The following is a 21,485-nucleotide window of genomic DNA, read 5'->3' as shown; positions in this document are numbered from 1 at the left end:
CAAAGCTGGATCTAGATAAAAAGGGCTGGGCAGAAAAGACCGGAAACATACAAGACATTAAAACCTAAAGGGTCTCTACTGCTCCTAGACACACAAAAGTCCTGAAACATCGCAAAGACAGAGGCTGTACTAATGCTGATCGTAGGAGTACAAATAACCATCTGGGTGTGAAGAATTTACTAATACAGCTTCCTGCACATCAAAATGATATGCACTCCTAATTTCTGGAAATTAACCTGCTTGTTCAATAAGATATCAAAATTCTAATGGGTGGGAAGAGAAGGCGGTTTGTGTGGCTATGAACTCACTTTAGATTTAGGGGGAAAAAACAGGCAGCTAAAAAATATGAAAAACAGATTATAAAGGGTACTGAGTCCTGAACAGTCCTTTTTTCTGAGAAGGCATGCCTTGGATTGAAGGGAAAATAACTTATTCAGGTAAAAATAAGACAGGAGGGAGTGTTACTTTAAATACTCATTGAATCATCTAACTCAAGCATAGTATATTATTTCTTACAGATATTTATGAACAGTACTAGTGAAATGTATTCTATTTATTAGTTTATTGCTTAATGCTATTCTCATACCATTTTCAAAAAAAGAATCATACAATAATTGGGGGGGGGAGGGGGTTGCCATCCCAAAAAATACAGATGGTTTCATAATACATTTTGATGGAAAGATGTACTCAAATGATTAGCCGTGGTGTCAGATTTAGCTTTTAATTTCAAAATTAACATTTCCAAAAAGTATTGATTTTTAATTCAAACACAGTTTGTTACTTTGGTACCTATTGGTCCCCAATTTCTGAAACTCTTCTAAAGTGGTTGAAATGCTGTTCTGTGCAATTTTTTCCTAGCTAGTCTGCATAGATATTAAGAATTAAAGTGAAAGAACTTCATAATCACATTCCACTATTCATTTGCTACAGAATTTTTTTTTTTTCTTCAGTTTTCCGAAACCAGCACATAAGTCATATTTTAATTCAATCACGCACACAAAACTTGGGTTTCCCCATTTAATAAACATTATTGTGGTAACATCAGCCAGATTTACATAAGACCTAGGCTTTGTTTCTGATTGTTTTTGTGGGGGGTTGTTTTTGTTTATTATGTTACAAACTGAAGTTAAGGGGAACTTGCAACCTAAGTTCCACAAAGCACAGTGCAACATCTAAAGAGAAAAGTAAACAGAACTGCCAAACGTTCAACCATTTTCTGTCAGGACAGGAATATATGTTTTCTAAGACATCAGTTTGGGGGAAGAAAATTAAATGAAAAATTAAATGAATGCAAGATAGTGGGAACTGCAAGGGAAAATAAGAAATAGCCACAACCTTTTGAATTTTAAGGGCAGAATATAAGTCTAAGATATTTTTGATAAATTCTGACAAGAAAAAGAAACAGCATCCTTTAAAGTATACTGAAGCAGTGATTTTTAAACAAAGAAAGCAGAACTAGAACATCTTAAATGTTTAATCCTTTCTTTACAGGTTACCTAGACCACTTTTGATTAAGAAAACTGTAGAAAGTTAGTAACAGCCACAAGTTAACACCAAAAGGTGGCACTTGTCAATTTTCCATAGAGTCCTGCTTTGTGGTGTGTCTGAAATGCACTGCTCCGGATCTTCTAACACACGTTGCTGACATCAATTGTGTCAGATTTTAGTCCACTGGTCGCTTTTCACCATATTTCTTTGTAAACTCTTCAGCGTTCTTACAGAATTTTTTACGGTCCTTAGAGTATTCTTCAGCTAGGTCAGCCCGAAGGGGGTGCTCGGGCTGTGGGTCATTCACCAGTGCTATGAGGGACTGGATTACTGTCAAAAGAAGTACAAGTACTGTCAGTGACTTGAACATTTAATTTTTAAATAGCCAAAATGTAAGAGAGATGCACTAAAACTAAGAGTTTAGATAGTGTTAAAGAATGTCCCTATAAATCTGTATGCTTTCCAAAGACAGACCAATACATTGTATGAACAAGTAAATAGCAACTGCACGCAGTTCAAAATTTTAGGTTGGTAGTGATTCTGAATTCATAATTCATCTCAAGAAGGGAAAAACTGGAAGTTGACACTAGAAAACTAACAGACAAATCCCATACAGCTCAAACTGCATTCCAGATTTTCTGGCTAAGTAACTGGCACGATTGATGAAATATATTTTATCTAGCTGTATATGGAAGAAACTACCATTGTTACAAACAACCTGGTCTAAAATGAATACAATACATTGGATATTCTCTCATTTCCTGAAACAATTTCTACCATTACTCCAACATGAATTGCCAAATATACCTGCTGGTGAAGATATACTGGATGAACAAACTGGTAATACTTCAGGGTGATTCTCACCCCAATATTCATGACCATGCTCTAAAAACGTCAATGTTCTTCATGAGAAATGTCTGTCTTAACCACATTAACCTAAACTAGACTCAGCACTCAAATTATGGACTTGGCAAACTGCTGTGAAATCTAAAGCTACTTTGTTTTTTATGTTCCTTTGGCCATTAGGAACTAGTTAGCTAAACTGACAGGCTGCAGCAATCACAAATTCTCATACTGTACTACACGGTGTGCAGTCATTGAAAGGAATATGCACAAATGGAAGCTAGGTTATCTGCGATAAATATCTTAGATCTACAGAAAATAGGTGTGTAGAAAAAAACAGGAGTTCACTGTCTGACGTTCATTCATCATACCCCAATCCAGTCAGATTTAGGGGTCTCAAACAATATACAGCATTGCTCCCCTGCTTTTCAGGCAACTATGCCAAAACTTTATTAACTTAATATTTTCCACACTAGTAACCAGCTGTCATATGGAATGGAAAGCAGCTCTCTGGAATGTTCGGGTATAAAAATCATTTAAAGGAAGCTTCCCTCCCTCAACACCACAGTTGCTTGATAAATATAGTACTTGTACAACAGGGGGAAGAGGGAAGTCTCTACTATAGCACTGAAATGCGCTACAGACTTTTGTAACGTTGCAAAGGCTGTAGCAAAATTCAAGGGGCATGGTTAACACACAGTTCAGTCTCATCAATGCTAGAAGGATGAACCATATTATAATCTTGTGGGAGGATAACTGTTTGGACATGTTTTTGAGATTTTGGAATGGCCTCAAATCAGGCTACAAATTACTGTTCTCCTGCAGGCATATCATCTTCCTTCTCCATACTTCCCAACTTTAAATGCACTCATATTTCCCCATGCTCAACTCCACAACAGCATCTCAGCAGATGAGGATTTGGATTCTGTTCATCACTCGGGCATCTATCACATCATTTCAGAGTTCACCAAAATGGTAACTAGAATACTACATTCAGGTGCTTCTGCCAGAGGGTCTAACATATTGCATTCACATCACTCACCCATCTGGGAGCGAGGAACATAGCTCGAGACCAAAACTTGGATCCCAGTAGGATAACCTATTCCTCTACTTCTAAGGTAGGGGCTGGCTTACATGTGCTTACCTTAAACTAGAGTTGTTTAAATCAAGTAGTGTTGATATTGGCTGATTTCACAATTGACTTATGAGACGGCTGCATCTGAGAGCTGCCACCATACGAAGCCAAATATCAACACTACAGTATGCCACAGCTCCTCTTTCACAGACATTACATAATTCAATGAAAAAAATATTACAGCAATATTTAACACACACAAGTCAGGCCCTAAAATAGTATTAAGATGAGTTAACAGTAATTCAATCACAATGCACATGTATCTTTTTAATATTAAGCGGCTGTAACCTTAAAATGTTGTATAGCCTTAAGAGGTGCATTTGGTATATGAAAGGTGTGATGAGTTGAGACCCCTAAACTTTCCTTTTTCCTGACATTTGTCTGTTTAAAGCTATCATGATACTGCATTGAGTGATGCTGCATTTTTCCCTTTGGTTCCTGCAGACTGTAAAAGTCATATCTTGCAGCACAGCACGGGGATGAGGAAGAGTGCAGGGGACTGGACTAGATGATCGAGGTCCCTTCCAGTCTTACGGTAAGAGGAATGTGCACCTCAGCCAGACTGGCAATATTTGGTTGCAGACAGTTTTATGCAAGGCTGGGGCAACAAGCAGTGAATTCACATTGTGAAGACTCTCTGCCATTGCGAGAGAGAAACTGAATTTTTAAACACAGCGTAAACTTGCAAAATGCAGCAAAAATCAGCAATGTTTTTTCACCCAGGATTTTTCCAGATTCCTGATTTTAAGGCAGTTTTATTTTTCCCCTTGTTTATTTTAAAAAGAGGATTTTGCTATTTTCAATGATTAGTATCAGCTGAAGCTGCTGAGCAAAGCCCAGGTGTTAGGCCAAGTAGAGAGACTGTATAGTTCTCCTTTTACTCTTCTGTACCAGACATACTCTGAAGCACCATTTTAAGTTTTTAGCAGATGCACAGTCCCAACTTAAATTTTCCCCCAAGTCTGGCTAAAGGGCTATTCCTCCTGGAGGACTCACCATGTGATAGATTTGGTGGTTTTTATTTGGCTATTTAAGTTACTGGTGGGCAAAAATACCTCAATTAGTTTCCTAAATCCTTCTCTGGGCTGAGATCAGACATAGTATTAGGAAGTTATGAGTATATGGAAGTGAAAAGGGGAGTTCAGAGATGTAAGCATTTTCATGGACATCCATATTAACTATAGTATTTGTTTACTGTCAACACATAGTTCATGGCGAGAAACTGACAGATGGGGACTAGGAGAAGGGAAATTTTTGGTCAAGGATACCTGCACAGACTCTGCCTCCTACATAAAAAAAAAAAAGCTCTTCGTGGTCACTAAAGCTCTGACGAAATATAGAATCTCTCTATTATTAATTTGGGTTTATAACACTAAAAAAAGCCCATACAAAAAAGGAGCTCCCTAACAATAGTTATACTTACAATAGTCACCCAGCAGCATTCAATACCAATATATAAACCACTTAGCTCTGCCAGCCAGCATCAAACGGAGACAAATTCTCAGCCTGACAATAAATGGAAATAGAAAAGTCCCTCAAACCCAACCGTACCCTAAAATGTTTAAGGTCTTATCCAAGAGACCTCCACGCTAAGTCTCAGAGTACTCAATTTATCATCTTTTAAGAACTAAGAGAGGAGCCATCTTTGTTAGGATTTGAATCTGTCGTTCTATGGTTTCCAGGTATTTCAAACCTGACACTCTGATCATCAGTGATGGAGCTCCACAGCAACACATGCTAAGTCATGGCATTATCCTAACGTATAACTGAAGATCAACCACCACTGATTCACTACATTCCCAGAGGGGGTACTCCATTGCACAGACCTACAGACAACAGATACCTTGGGATAATACCAAGCATCCCTTGGCTTTAACCAACACAGTTACTTGAGATTAAGTTCACCATACACAGTGTTTTACCTTGGTCAGTTTTGGTTGCTGGCTTCCAGTTTTCAGCACTAATTACTGGCAGACAAACCTGCCCCTTTTCATCGATGTTAGGGTGATAGATCTTTGTTTTAAATGTAATCTTAGGAGGTTTGAATGGATACTCTGCTGGAAAGTTGATTTCGATTCTGAAGGCTCCCTTATCATATGGAGGATTGTCCTGCAAATGAGAAGACAGAACATTACGGGACTTAAGACATCAGAAGAGATACATGGGAAGGGACTGTGTGCTCAATCTTTTGAATGGTCCATGTTTAAGATACACCTGTTGTCTGTATAGGCCTTCAAGTCCATTTACTTGTCTAGATTTAGGTTTATGTGCCAGAAAATATCAAAACCATAATATTCTTTTGCAAAGGGGTAACAGTGTTTTGTCAGTATTTGTATTTACCTTGAAAGGAAAAAAAAAGCCACGCATGTTATGGCAGCCCTGAGGGGTGGCTGACGTTTCTACTTGGTGAAAGCAGAACTTTGTGACATTGATAAAGAGGCCTCCAATCTCACAACTGTTAGTTATTCCCAATTTCACAAAGGTTTTCGAGTCCTTTCTTAGATACCAATTTTCTTCCTCAAGTTTTCAGTTTCTGTCCCTAAACCTAGTTATTTCATTTCTCCCAACATGGTGGTACAAACAACAGAGCAATTTGACTTGTCAGGTTTCCCTCTATGTTCTGAGAGAACCTTTTTGCTTTAGCTGACTGCATAAAATCTGCCGATCATTCATTTTTTTTACTGCATCTGCTGATGAGAACACTGAATTCGTGTGCAGTTTCGGGTGCTTTTCATCAGATCATACTGGGAGGAGTACAATAAGAGGACTATGAAAGTAGGGAGAGTGAAACTGAACAAGACAATGCTCAGAAACCGACAGCAACTGCGGCTAGACACAGTAGTCCTAGTTTCAAAAATTATTTTGAGAAACCCAGAAGAAAAATCAACTATTGATATTTTTAGAGTTTATCAAAATATAACATTTTATACTGCAAACAATAATTCCAGCATGATAAAACTACTCAGGATACTGGGGAAAGGGAGATTCAGAATAGCTGGAAGTGAGTTTTTACTTAGTGTACGGTTTAACTTCCCCCACCTAGCAGCCAGTCAGTCCAATCCCTTTAATCAAAGCCATTTTAGAAATTAAAAATGAGCTCTCCAGTATTAGCATCTTTAGGGAAAGAACAACACTCTACAGGGAAAGGAAAATAGTATTAAACCTATGGGGAGAGATTCTGTGTTGTCCTCGAAGACAGAAAAGAACTCAAAAGCTAGGTTCTGGGGTGGTGAAGATGCCTTTAAACCACTTTACATCCATCCAGTTTTCTCAAGTGACCCTGGCATAATTTAGTCAGCCTTGGAAGCCTGTTTAACTTACAACAGCGTGCCCTATGAGCCGTAGTGCTGCCTGGAATCTCTGCAACACTTCATACTGAGGCTTCACCCTGGCCCAGATACACTGTCGAGTCAGGGCTTACAAATCTTTCACAGATCCCGGGCTTTTACAACTACTTTATACAGCTATAACCCTTATTCCCAGCACAAGAGGTCAGAGCAGGGGTAAGGATCTGACTCAAGAAGCTGAATTACAAGATTGCATGCAAAGGGTTGTTCATCACTTATACCTGAACATGAATGACTGTAATGCTCACTTTGAATGTTTGCGCTACACCTTTCACTTCCCAAAAGGCCATCCATTGTGACCAGTATTTAAAAGGAAGATTCAGTTTATGATAAATCAATAAATGTATTTTACAAGGGCACAAGGAGTCTGATGTTCTTTTATGTTTCATATTTTGAAACTGAAACAAATATAGTATAGAAATTCAATGACATGCATAAATTTGTTTCAATGTATAGAATATGAAACCATCTTATCCTGCAAGGTTTTTTTTTAAATTAATGTCCTGTTATAAATCATGTAAAACAAGCAATATAAAAAAAATCTGACACAAATCTGTAGAGGAAAAACCCAAGATAACAAGCTGTCTTTGACTTGTTTCATAACCAGGTGACTGCTTATTTCTTTAACAATGTTTTAGAGACAAATATAGCAGGCTGAGCTACTTCTAGAACTGTATCCTCCACAACAACCTTAACTGAGCATTACACAAAATATCACTCAATAAGCTTGCCTACTGCATATGCCAGATAATTTCTCAATTGTACATCAAGCATCACTTTTACAAAAGCTGTGGAGAGGGGTTGGCCAGAAGGGAGATTAAAAATATAGAACTGGACAATCAATAACTAGCCAAAGCTAGTTGAAATACTGATAATTTGTTGTTTTTAAAAAATCCTTGTCAGCACTTTTAAAAAATACATATACCTGGTACTTCAAAAGCAAATTTAACATCAAAAAGCTTTCATCTGTACCCAGATTATGTCTGCCGATTTAAAAAAAAAGTTTACTCAGTGTGACAGCTGAATTTCAGACAATTCTAGACCAGTGAAGCAAAGAAAGGAGAGGATTATTATTTGTATTATGTCCTCCCTTTAAATAACGACCCAAGGTGCTTTTTAAATATGTACAAAAACATAAGATCCTTAATACATGTAGATTCAGCGACAAAACGTTATTTTAAAATAATTTCCTCATAATAATGCCAAAACAGGAGCTCAAAGTTCCATTTCTCCTGCAAAAGCACATAACAAAAACCTAAAGCGGTCTTTGGGATGCAGCTCCCAATGCTGTTTTTGGTGTTTGTGATGTCATGAATTTACAATACTTTCCTCTGCAAAGTTCAAGTCTTGATGAGCAGAAATCTTTGTTTTAAACAAACACCTCATTTTTAAAGCTACATATTTTCTGTTAATTTTTTTTTTTTAAGATCAAACATTTTGAGGGTTTTGTTTTTTTATTTATTTTTTAAGAAACAGATCACCATAAAATGTTTTTCTTTAAAAAGAAAAGCACACTCTCAGCTTTAGGAAGAATGCCAAAGCAGTAAAATGCTGTACAAAAACCATAAACAGTGTTTTATTAAAAATATATTACTTAATAGAAATCTCCTCTCTAACGGTCAAATCCTGCTCACTTTATTCACAAAAGAGGCACTAAAGACTCAAAGGGATTATTTGCATCAGTCGTTCTACAGTGTTTCAAATCCAAAGGATCAGCAAGAATCTTGATGTAGCACGCATGATCCACGTTCAGGAGTGGCTTTCAACTAACAAAGCCAGAAGCGCTGCAGAGCTGATGCTGAAAGTCTTTAAGATCACATGCAGATTATATTTCTCTCCAGCTTTCTACTGCATCCAACCAAAAGGCAGTATTGATGTCCAAGTAGCCCAGCTCTCCTTTCCACAGACTAGGTGCAGCTGTTCATTCAGGAAAGTGAGCACGGAACTTGGTAGTGGAAAATGCCCAAAATAAAGAAGGTGAAAATCCATATGACTTCAACCAAACAATCCAATACATTGGATTCCTCCCTTCCCCTTTCCAGCAAATCCCTCTCTATTTGACTAGTATAGTAGTAATTTACTTTTAGGGTTTGTCTAAACAGTGGGGTAATACAGTCTACAGAGGTGTGATTTCTAAAGCGCTCTAACATATCAATATATCCCTGTGGATCCTGGTGGTACATACTACAGGTTCCCTAGTGAGTTTTCACATAATATAAACAGCATGCTGTTAAAGCACGCCAGCAGGTTCTACACAGACCAATTAGTGCACAGCGTGCATTTTAGAAATCATACGCCCATATAATACATTTCCCCACCATGTAGACAAGCCCCAAAGTTGCCTATTAACACTCCTCTTTCAAAAATACAAAACAACGGGCAAGGTTTTTAAAAGTGGATGCCTAAAGTTAGGTACCTAAATCCTTGCCTAAGTGCATACATAAGTGGCCTGTTTTCCAAGGGGTGCTTAGATTTTAAAAACCTAGCAATTTGAGCCTAACTTAAATACCCAATCCTGAAAATCCAGGCCAAATTCTTTCACACTGAGCATTTTCAAGTAGTGAGACTAAATTTTTTTGGAAAGGCTATCAAATGGAATTAATTGCACATGTTTTCCCATGTATTTCCATCCTTTTCTCCATTATCTTGAGTCAACAGTTTTAAACCATGTGGATAGTCAGCTATGATACCACAGCACACCTTGGACTCCAGTTATTTTTGTACTGCCTGCACCAGTTTAAGACCTGTTGGTTTAGGCCCACCTTCTCTGGCATAAAGAAAGCATTCTAGCAGAGCTGTTTTAAAACAATTTCAAAATTATTCCTGCTAAAATGAGGGTAAATACAGTTTGCCTGGCTACTATGATACAATCATAACTGTTTTAATACTCTTATCACCAAGTCTTAATGGCCAGGCAAACTATGTTTACACCAAATTAGCAGGAACCATTTAAAAATAGTAAAAATGGATTCACTAACATGATCTAAGTGCCAACATACACAAAGCTTTTGTATTTGCTTAGTCTAGCTGTTTCAAAGCACAAGATTCTTTACATGTTACTGCGTGACCTGTGAATTATGGGCTACCTCCACATAAACAGATACCCGGAAAATAGTAGCGTGCCTACATCTCTCTCTCTCTCCCCACCCGCAACTAAGTTGACAATAAGTGATTGTTAAGCAACTTAAATGCTCAAATCACCTTACAACAGTGTTTGTTTTATAGTCTACGCAGCTTAATCTCAAAAGCTCCATCCTCCCTAGAGACTTCTAAAAATTTCATTATGCATCATGTACAAACCTAGGTTACATTTAGTGCGGTCAGAATTCAACTTTTTCTAATTTTTACTGTTGAAAATAAAAAAAAATTTTTTTAAAAAAAGTTTTTTTCCCCCTATTTTGAACTATTGTGATTTTTGCTGTTGGGGGGGTGGGGGTAGGGCTGGGGTTAGGGCAGCGCTAACAGCAGGGTTGCAGGGGGTTTCCTGTGCAGCTGAGGGGCCCAAGACACCAGGTTCAGGGGAGGCTGCAGTCATCCTGGCCCAGTAGAGATCTCCTTCAGACCTGGCCGGGGGTAAGGATTAGCCCTGGGTCATGAAGCTGGCCACCCCACTGCTGAACTGCTTCTGCTTGCGGATGGCTCCCATGTTCTGGGCTGGTGAATGAACAAGTGGGGCTGTAACCATGGAGCTGCAGGGCCGGTGACACTGGATCCCTGCAAGCACAAGGTGCAGGGAAGGCTGGGGTCCTGGCGGGGCACAGGAGAGATCCCCATCCAGGACTGCGAGGAGGAAGAGGAGGAGGACAAAGATGAGTCCCTGGCTGTGGGGGAGGCCACCCCACTGCTAAATGGCTCTTGCCCAATGATGGAGCCATTCAGCAGTGGAATAGCCTCCTCCACAGCTGGGGAGAATACTGACTTCTCCTCACAGTCCTGGCCAAGGATCTCTAGTCTGCCGGGCCAGGACCACAGCTTTCCCTGCATCTTGTGCCTGCAGTGATTAGGTGTCTCCAGCCAGGAATGTGTGAGCCAACCCCAGGCAGGAACTCTTCAACTACAGGGTGGTGTCTGGCCCAGCCAGAGACTTGTGGTCCTTCTTTGCAGTCCTGGCCAGGGATCTCTGCTCCGATGGGCCAGGATAATCGCAGCCTCCCCCACACCTAATGCCTGCAAGGATTGGGCGTCACTGGTGCTGCAGCTGTCTAGAGAGCCCTCTGCAACTCTGCTGACACACAAGTAAGGGAGTGGGGCTGTGACAGCGAAGTTTCAGTGGGCTCCCTACATGGCTACAGCACTGGTGATACCTAATCCCTACAGGTGCAAGGTGCAGGGAAGGTTGCAGTCTCCTGGTACTCTCAGCTGGTGTGAGAGAATGCAGGTCCGTGCTAGTGAGGATGCAGAGGGCTCCCTGAACTGTTGCAGGAGCCATTCAGCAGTGGGTTGGCCTCCCCCACAGCTGGAGGCTCGTCGTCCTTCCCCTTGCAGTCCCAGCCAGCGGCCTCGACCGTGGGATCAGGTGAAGCGCAGGGAGCCCTCTGCAGCTGGACCCACTCACTCCCCTGACAACAGGACTCCGAATCACCGGAGGGCCAGTGACACTTGACTGCTGCAGGCAAAGTGACTGTTACCCATTTATTTTCTTTTTTGTCAATTTCAGTGTGTCATCTGAAACCAACATTTACCAAGTTATAAATTAAAACTGAATCCTGCTAAGCCTAGTTATTTTTATAACCAGTAAATAACAGGTATATTTTCAGTCAACCATTCACTGGATCTTTTCTTCTTCAAACATAACCAGAATAACCAAAGTAATGTTTTATAACAGCAAATAATCACCCATTTGTCAGGGTGCAACAATTATGTAATGGCCACCTACAGTACTAATAAACTATGGATTTGTGAGAGTTTTTTCCCCCCTCAGCACAAGTCATCACCAGGTACAAATGGTCTGTGGATTGCTTTTAAGCACAATATAAGTGTTCTATACTCACAGGAACAATAAGCCCTTGCCAAGTCAATAAATTAGCTTCATCAACCTGGATATTACGGAAGTTTTTCATTCCACATTTGCGGATTTCTTCAAGCTCCTGAAAAGCAAGCAGAGCGTAAGTATACATTAATAACAGTAATAAGCAGCATGTTCATTTATTTTTTTTCAAGAAACTTAGAAATGAAAATGGGTTCCTTTGTTTTATATTAAATGAGTTTGTGGTTTCAGAAGTGACAAGCCACATAATTAATAAAACAAATGGAATTCCTACACTTATAAAGAATCGGGGTTATCTAAGGCAGGGAATCAAAATCTTTATTTGCTGAATTAAGGGATATGCCATGGAGCTACAACAGAAGCATGGTTAATAATATTGCATAATAGCTATATATTTTATTTACACTTTTGTTACACTCACTTGTATATCAGATTCATTTGTTTAAAAAGCTTATTCTCAAAGAATTTGTGGATTGAGAATATTGTATCAACTTGTCAGCTACAAATACAAGTAACAGATGTGTTAGGACTTGTCTATGCGAGGAAGCTACGCTGGTTTAAAGGTATTATTTTAAACCAATCTAATTAAACTTATACAAACTACCGTGCGGACACTTATTTCGGTTTAAGATTTAAACTAAACTGAAATATGCCCACTTTAAACCAAAATAAGTAACCAGACAGAGGTCTGTACCAGTCTAATTAGATTGAATTAGATTGGCCAGTGCACCTCCATCATGTAGACAAAGATCCAAGTTAAGGCTGAAAAACAAAACAAAGTTAACAGCAATATTACAGCCATTTGGATACTTACTTACCTACCTTCAGGAATTGCAATATAGTTAACTAACTGCATGAGCTAAGAAACTATATTTTCCCTTCCTTCAGAAATTATTTCTGAGGGAATGACAAGCCTTGTGAGCCAAAATGTTATTAACTAGTTTTCAGTGAAAAAAAAAAAAAAGCCAATTACATACAAGTGTACACAATATTTTAAGAGAGTTTAGGTCAAGGAAAACACACACTACGTCTATCTCCTTTATTAATAAATACATCAGTAGTTTGCAAAGGGCACTCCCAGTGAAACAAAAAGACTACTCTCTTATTCTTTCAGAACTAGAGTGTTACTAGGGCATCATGATTAAATGTAAGTTCAACCGGAAGACCAAAGTCCAAACTCACATACAACATACACAATAGAAAATGAACCTTTAAGTATGTCAGAATAGACATAAGCACAGTTAAGGAGCATTTCCAGAACATAAGGTTCAGACTTGTCTTCGGGACACTAGAAATGACTAATTAGTCTGGTCCCCTGGCTCCAGTGCCATTAAATATGCCCCAACTTGTTCAATATTACAGAAATAGGGGTTTTTGTGATTAGATTATGCGTTAGAGCATGAAGACACACACATCACGAGTCCCATGGATTGCCATTCATAGGGATATGCTAAACCTAAACCATGCTGTTCAGTGGAAGATAACCTTTATTAGCAGCAGCAATAAGGAGGCATCATATGTCCATTTTAACTATGAATCTAGTACTATGCTAGGTATTTGGTTTTGGACACTGAAAGTACAAAAGGTCTCAGTTCAAAAGCACAGAAGATTGTGGTGTTTTTCTGAGAAACTCAGGAAGGTACGTAACTAATTCAGTTGCGTTTTCAGCTGGTTCATTTCTTTTTTTTGCACGTAGCACTGTTGTGCAGTCACATTGAACTACCCTTTTTCATAACCCACAATTTTAAACAATGAAGCCCATTCTAAACCAAAAATAACTTATGGGATATCATGAAACAGGCAAGTTACAGATACAGATCAACCAGCACACATTTAAAACAGAACATATGCATGACTGATGCCTTCTCCCACAAAACACAGATGGATAGAAAAATTGGTTATTTTAAACATTATCTAACTCTTGATAGATGTTTATATAATATGTATAATTTATATTAGTTTCTCTCAAATGGCCCCCCATTTAAGATCACAGTCACACTATACTAGGTGTTATACAAAAAACACAGGAAGATATGGTCCCTGACCGGAGAGCTTACAATCTAATACATATAAAAGCAGATGAAGGATGAAGTAGTTATATAAAGACAAGTTAACTATCAAGTGATCAGTGTCTGTCTCCCTCTAAATAATTAACACATTTAAATGTGGTAAGCTTTGAAAAAATGAAAAAAAAATGATGTTAATTTAAAGAGGTAAACTCTCACGTTTGTTTTAAAAACTTGACATGTCTGTAATGTGGTTGATTTAAGAAATACAATAAATACAGTGCAGAAGTTAACTGTGATCACCGCAAAATCATTAAGTTTTGTATGTAACCAAAGAAAGTTTCAAATGAACCAGCAAGCCTCTCTCTGGTTCCCTTAAAATCCTTCACTCAAAGTTGACAGAATTAAATTTTTTTCGCCAGTAATCCTACTGGCTCTGCAACGCTTCCGTTTGAAATGACATATAATAGTGAAACCCATTCAAGAGACCCCCAGCCCATCAAGTATCCCCAAATATCTGAGCCTGATTCTCCACCACCTTTCACCTACTGTAGCAATTTCTACTTATGCAAAGGAAGTACAAAGTAGGTATAAAAAGTTGCCATCTCAGACTAGAATATAATACGTATATTTTAAACAGGCATGACTACACAAGGTGCAAGATTGTGGAGAATCAAGTCCTTGAGTACAATCCTACTCTGCCTTTACTATATCATCATCTCCATTAGACAAACATTTTTTGTCAGTCCCTTGTGTGGCTGCTTAAAGTTTCACTTTATACTCAAAAATTACTGTCTGAAAGTAGCACTGTGAGATTCCATATTTATTGCAAATGAGTAACTTCCATATTAAACTTATTCAGTTTAGAAGTGGCTTTTTGCTTACTGCCCCCCCTGCAAATTCAACCAGGAAGCTGCAAATCAAATTGTGTTCTTTCTGGATGATGCAATGCCAGGAATAAAGATTTTGTAACCGAAATTTAGTTACTTTTGTTGGTGATACACAATTCATAATAAAATATTAGCACAGCAAAGGCAACATAGCTAATGAATAAAAACATACTTTTGTCAAAGAAGAAAGAAAATATGATTCTGCTGAATGTCCACAGGCAACAGGCAAAAGGTAGTACCATGTTCAGAGACAGAAAAATGACTAATTTCACCTTAAGATCACTGACTCTGAAAGGACAAAAAGGTCTTTTGGAAGTGAGAGACTGAGGCCAAACATGCATTTTTTTCAAAAAGAAACCTTAAGGTTAGAAACGTAGCGAATAGCTGAATTCCCATTCTCTCCCACCCCCTTTACTGTTGTTGTTTTAAATAATGTAAATTATTGCCTCTGAGAGAGTGTACTAATAGCTAGAACACAAAAGTGGGAGTGCACACTCCTAATTCCAGTTCTGCCACTGACCCTGCGTGTGACCTTGCTGAATTAGGTTTCCCTTTTATAACATGAAGACATCTACTTATTTTAAAGGGATGTGTGGGGACTTCAAGTCTGTAAAGCGTTTCGACAAGTTCAGATAAAAAACACAGTACAGTATATAACATGGAGAATATACTGTTTGATATGTAATATTTAATCTTCAGGTACAGCACTGAAGGGACCGGATCACAAAAGCATTTAGTATTTTTTCTTACGTATGTTACAGTACTGAAAATGAAAAAAGTACTTTTCACCATTTATGCTGTTTGAAAGCATAAATTCAAAATTCAAAATCAAGCAAACAGTAAAAAGAAAAGAAAAATAACTTGAAATCTAGTCAGTTAAAAAAGAGTTAAAAGTAATTTCAAGTACTGCACTTGCACCCGAGTCCCTCTGTCAGTTTGTGATTTTATAAACAGGCTAAAAAAAAAAAAAAGTTCCTGCTGCTTTCTGAAAAAGCCACACAAACAAGGAAAACCTACTTTGGTCCCAATCCTGCAAACTCTTGCGCATATGAACCATCCCAAGACTGGGGCCTGCCTCAATGATTGTCTACACAGGGAAAACAGGGAAACTGACTATACGCAAAGGGTTTAAACCCAAAGCCCATTGAAATCAGTGGAAAGACTCTCATTGACTCCAATAAGCTTTGCATCACGCACAAAGTAAATAAACCCAATAGAGAAAAAATATTCTGTAATCTTTTATTTATGAGCAAGAGTAGGTAAACAATTTTTAAACATAGGTGTTTTTATGATGAATATGTCTCTTAGCCAGTGGTAAGAAGTTGATCTTTTTCAATTTCTGGTTCTCTGGTACTGCAGGGTAGTGTTTGGTTTTTTTAAAAAAAACTTTAAATTTAAATAAAAAAAATGAGAATATTTAGTTTTCATAAAAGCGGTAGTTAAGGTTCCATTGAAACATTACAATTTTGTGTTTTCATATATTCTTTATTTTCTGAATAATTCTTCTTTCCAGCAGAAAGTTTCTACGTTTGATCTCTGCTCCAAAGTGAATTTTGAGTAAAATATAGTCACCCATTTTTGAGTTATAAAACAGTACTGTTCTCACTCCTGCTGTAAAATGTGTAAGGTTTTTTTAAAAAACACCAACACAAAAACAGATAAAGTTTATGTTTCTCCTGACTAGTTGTTACTGAGGAGTAAAGGCCAGAACAATTAAAAACCTACACATACAAAGTATGAAAGCTATAAACTGAAAAAAATCTGATTAAAAATACAAAATTCTCAATAAATTTGGCGTTGTTATACTGTTTACAACACTAAGGCATAATGTAAATACATGCCATCAACATTAATTACATGGGTGTGGTTCTGAGATTTATTTCACCGTGGAGTTCATTGCTTCATAAATGTTTGCTATGCAAATATGGGAGGACACAAAGAAAAGATTAAAATAATCTTCCTTTGCCATTCCTCACTTCCTTAAAACATAAAAACAAAAGCTTACATTAACAAACTATTAATTATACTTTTTTAAACACTAAAAACCCCCAGGAAGTGGAAATATTATAGACCTAATAGAAACCTTTACTTGGTCATATTATAGTTGGGACTTCAACAGGAGCTTTACCTGAGGAAGGAGTGTCAGATACTGTCCAAGAGCGTCTTCTGGACTACTAATTATGTTTTTAAGTATATCTCTCTATATACAGTAGTCCCAACCCAATTTAATAAAAGTACAAGTTCCATACATGGTATTTTATATTAACATGATGTATACTTACAAAGACAAGTAACTTCACCACCTTTCTCATATAAGCCTCCCTCTCATCTTTAACTGTACCACCAGCTAGTGTCATCTCTCCATCCATCTACCTTAGGATTTTATACTGTTGCCTATCACTGTGGTATCCAAGTGACTTCTGCATAAAATCAATAGCAACAACAAAATCCTTTATTATGGACACCATGGAGTCTCTGGCACTCCTCCCTTTCTGGGATCAAAACTCTGCTTGGGGTAGGGTTTTTGTGGTGTTGGTGGATAAGGGTTAGTAACAGTTTGGAAATAAACAGGGTGTTTGAATTGTGAGTGTCAGCTACGGTGTAAAAGCTCTCTCAAAAGGGAAGTCCTTACAGGGTTTCCTAAGACAGACTCCAGATTTACCACTTCCCTTCTGAAAGACTGTTCCATAGCTGGATCCCCTCGACAGAGAATGCTTTGTCACCAGCTCTCACATGCTTTGAGATCTGCACTGTTCTAGAAGAGCTCAGCTGTCATGGTGGCTCATAGATTAAAACTGGGTCTTTGATGTACTCGGGGCTTAATCCACTAACTGAGTTTGTTATGATAAACTTGGGGCCTGATCCTATAAAATGCTCATGCAAGTAGCCCCCAATGACTTCAATTAGACTATTCAGATGAATGAGAGTTTGTGACGAAACGCCACTATTTGCTGTTTGTACAGGGCCTAGCACAACGGGGCTCAGGCCCCTAGACACCACCACAACGCCCCTGCCCTGTTTTGAATGTTTATGATTGTAACCATACAATTGCATGTGTGTAAATTTTAGTATGTCATATTAAGATTTGAAAGTTATTAAATATAATTTTAGAACTATTTGATTTTTATTGGTAAATATCCATTTCACTGTCACAAAACAAAACATATTTCAATCAATAATAACTAAAATGTATAGCCAGGCAAAGAGAGAAAAATGCTACTTGAGAACAGAGTCAAAACCCAGGGACTTAGACTTTTGAATTAGACTTGTTACGAATGGACTAACGAGAGGACTAGTAAAAACAGCTATGATTTGTTGACTTAAGGATATTTACTTTGTATATTTTGACATATTGACAATTTGTATTTTAAGTTATAAAGCTTGAATTTTTTGAATCTCAGTGTCTACTGTCATTAAATAATCTTCTGATTCCCCATACCTTCCTGCAGTTGAACATTTAAAATGATAGAGAAAAGTGCTTATGACCCATAATTTCACAGAAATGTAAAAAAATTAATTGATAAAAATCTAAAAAATGCTCAAAAATAAACATCAATATTATCCATTGAAATTACAAAAAAAAAAACTGAATTCTGCCAAGACTAAATATAAATACTGACTCTCTCAATTTAAAGAGAGAGATCAGTTTTCACCCGTAAAGTGGGGATGATACTACGATCTCCCACACTTTGTCTTGTCTCTCTTCACAGCAAGCACTATCACCTACCACAACAGGACTCTGATCTCAAGTGCAGCCTCTTGTTGTTGGTGTAATATAAATAAATAACCATGATCCATGTCAATGGTTCCAAACAACTCCAGTACTTTGGAAATTGTTTTATTTTAATTCACTCACATCCCTGTTCACATGAATGTTATATTTTGAACAATCTGCAGGAGGTTCCAAATTTATTTTCAGTTATAAAACAAACTATATTTAGTTCAAAGATCTGTAAGAAAGTTAAGAGATTTAAAAATTATTATTAATTATTATTATTATTATTATTAACAAGTGTGAAAATACAGAGCTAAAATTGGATTTCCTTTGAGGTTTTGAGCATTCATTACATTTCATGACTCTAAGCTTTATTTAAAAAGTATAATTTAAATAACTGAGAAAACATCCAATTATCATCACTATTTAAAAAAAACAAAAAAAAACAAAAACAGAATCTGTTCAGCAATGGAACACTTACGGATGCAGTTTGTGGTACTGTGGAATTGTACTACAGTCCAAAATCCTGAAACTGGGGGTGGGGTGATGGGAGTGGGTAATAATATCTACTAATTGTGGTGTATAAGAAGGAAATTTCTGAACTGTTAAGAGCATTTTGCAGCTGCTGAACTCATGGGGAAAAGTTTCTGATTACCATGATTCATGAACATGAAACAAAAATGAAAGTAAAATCGAGTAATAGATTCTCTATTCCCAACACCACGCTCTCAAATCAATCAAGGTCTGGCCACAAATTTCTTCTAGAAGAGATATGTCTAAGTGCAGACAGAAGAATCAAATACTTCAAAAAACTATCATCTATATACTGTCTCTGTAAACATACTGCGGCAATAACACCATAAAATGTAGCAGAATGATAACTAGCTTTGGTAGACACTTAGCAATATTAACTATTGCCTCTGCAGCCCTCCAGACTTTTAAGATTATATTTTTTTTCTCCTGTTTAGAAATGTACTAGGAGTATTTATGTACATTTTTTATTTTTCACAAATTTTAAAAAGGTATATATGACTGAATATGAAATTCAATTTCAAATAAAACAGAAAAGCTAAGGTTATTAAAACATAAAATAATTACTCTTGTTCACCATGTGAAATGGAGGGGGTTTATTCTGACATATTTGCAACAACAGCTTCATATGTGGTAGCAGTTAAGATATATTATTAAAAATAAAATATATCAAAAAATAAACAAAAACCTAAGTTAGTTCAGTCTCATCAAGCTCCTCAGGAGCAGTTTATGTTCCTCGCTGACGTTATGGATGTTATCTTGTGTGCATGACTCTGCATCGAAGGTGTTCTGCTGTTTAAATTACAATCTACACTCAGAACAAATTTAAAAGAGCAAAGCTAATCTTAAATGAAATCAATATTAAATTATCACAATTCTCTTTGCCCTTATAATCCGTGGGCATTTTTGAATGTATAACTCAAGTTTCACACCCCAATCCAGCATCCGGCTCGACAAGGACAGAACCCTATGTCCGGGTGCAACCCCACTGATCTCAGTGAGGCTCTGGGCAGGGCTCCACCAGCCTGAAGCCAGTTTCAGGATCCAGACTTAAAAGAACAAAACTAACGGAAGTGGCACCAAACTTCTCTCCCATCAAGTATAAGATATGGGAAATATGAAGAACATTGAACAATATTCAGTTTAGTTCTTGCATCTATGTATCACGTGGTTAAACTATATCATCTATCTAACTCAGGTTATGAACACCTAAGTGCAAAGATCAAGGTATGTTTGTATTAATACCAGGTACAGAGATAATGACAGTTGTTGCAGTCCCACTAGGTGCTAAACAGAAACTGTTGCAGATCCCTGCCCTGAGTAGTATGCAATCTGATTTGATGATAACGATGTCATCCACGACATAAGACTGTAAACTTCTGGGGGCAGTGACTGTCTTCCTAGGCATCGGAAAAGCATCTTACACATTGTGAGAGCTATTGCAAGAGAACAAATAATAAAGATACAAAACTGAACAACAGAATAGAATAAAACTACTGAATAAAACCAGTCTTAAGTAAAAACCAGCCACCACAGGCGGCGGCCGCCCTTTACACTATTATACATACGTCAGAAGGAACAGAGGTTTGGAAACGCAAATGCGTTTATGTTTAAGGCAAACTGAGCGAAGTGACTTCTGAACCCAGACCTATATGTCAACGGGATAAACCAGCCACGTCTGCCTCACGCGCGGGGCAGATTAACGTTAAAAGTACACAAATGCCGGACAAAACTCAACTTAAAATAAGACTGGGAGGGGGGAACCCTCCGTCCGTCCGTCCCACCCCGTCCTATCCTCGTGGCCCCGGCAGGCCGCGGCTCCTGCCCGCCGGGGGCTGCGGGGCGCTCGGGCAGCACTGCAGCCAGCTCGGGCGAATCACCGCCATCCCGGCGAGCCCGGGGGGGAGAAAGCCCCCGCCCTTCCTCTTTGCTTAGTCACGGCAGGAGCCCCCTCAGGGAGGTGCCCGGCCCGGGCCCCCCGAGCGCCCTTCGCTGGCTCCCCACACGGGGCCAGGCAGCCGCGGGGCGCCCTGGAGCCCGGCCCCGGGCAGAGCGGGTGGAGCGAGGCCCCGCCGAGGCGCGGCCTAGATGCCGGCTGTTCCCGTTCCGGTCTCCTCGTCCCGCGGGCTGCCGCGGGGGGGAGGGGAGAGCTCCCCGCGCGCCCCGAGTCGGGGGGGGGGTCGCTGCCTGCCCCCCCCGGCACGGAAGGGGCCCGGGGCGGAAGCGCGCCCTCCCCAAGCCGCCCCCCGCTCGGTCCTTCCCCGGCGCGGGGCTGGATGTTACCTTCATCAGCCTCCTGCTGGCCGCCATCTTGGATCTGCTTCTGCTGCCCCACAATGCATAGCGGCTGCGGGCTGGGCGGCTAAAGCCCGGTGCTTCCTGGAACGGAGGGGGGGGAGCGAGCGAGCGGCCCCTGTCTCCGCGCCGGGGCTGCCCCCCCCCCCTCGGGGGGCAGGAGACCAGACCCCGCCCAGGGGCAAGGGGATGCTCGAGGCTCCCCGCGCCTCTCCCGTGGAGAGCCTGCAGCTCTGGGCAAGGGGAGA

The 21,485-nt window shown here is 39.1% G+C and overlaps 1 protein-coding gene across 3 annotated transcripts; it reads right to left on the bottom strand.

Moving 5' to 3' along the window:
- Positions 1–1,094: 1,094 nt before the first annotated feature.
- UBE2L3 (ubiquitin conjugating enzyme E2 L3) lies at positions 1,095–21,485 on the bottom strand. 3 transcript variants are annotated; one of them, XM_037878413.2, is made up of 4 exons: positions 21,226–21,485; positions 11,805–11,900; positions 5,389–5,575; positions 1,095–1,818 (listed from the first exon to the last, which is right to left on the bottom strand). In XM_037878413.2, exons 1-4 carry the CDS (start codon positions 21,250–21,252, stop codon positions 1,664–1,666), a joined length of 465 nt encoding a protein of 154 aa, XP_037734341.1. In that variant the 5' UTR covers positions 21,253–21,485; the 3' UTR covers positions 1,095–1,663. The 3 variants fall into 3 exon arrangements, with proteins under 3 accessions (XP_037734341.1, XP_043385233.1, XP_043385232.1); XM_043529298.1 differs by lacking the exon at positions 21,226–21,485 and adding an exon at positions 20,685–20,703; XM_043529297.1 differs by lacking the exon at positions 21,226–21,485 and adding an exon at positions 20,680–20,698.

Source organism: Chelonia mydas, chromosome 15 (assembly GCF_015237465.2).
Source record: "Chelonia mydas isolate rCheMyd1 chromosome 15, rCheMyd1.pri.v2, whole genome shotgun sequence".
Taxonomy (NCBI): domain Eukaryota; kingdom Metazoa; phylum Chordata; order Testudines; family Cheloniidae; genus Chelonia; species Chelonia mydas.
Note: the sequence above shows the minus strand (reverse complement) of the source record. Positions and strands in the feature narration are given on the sequence as shown.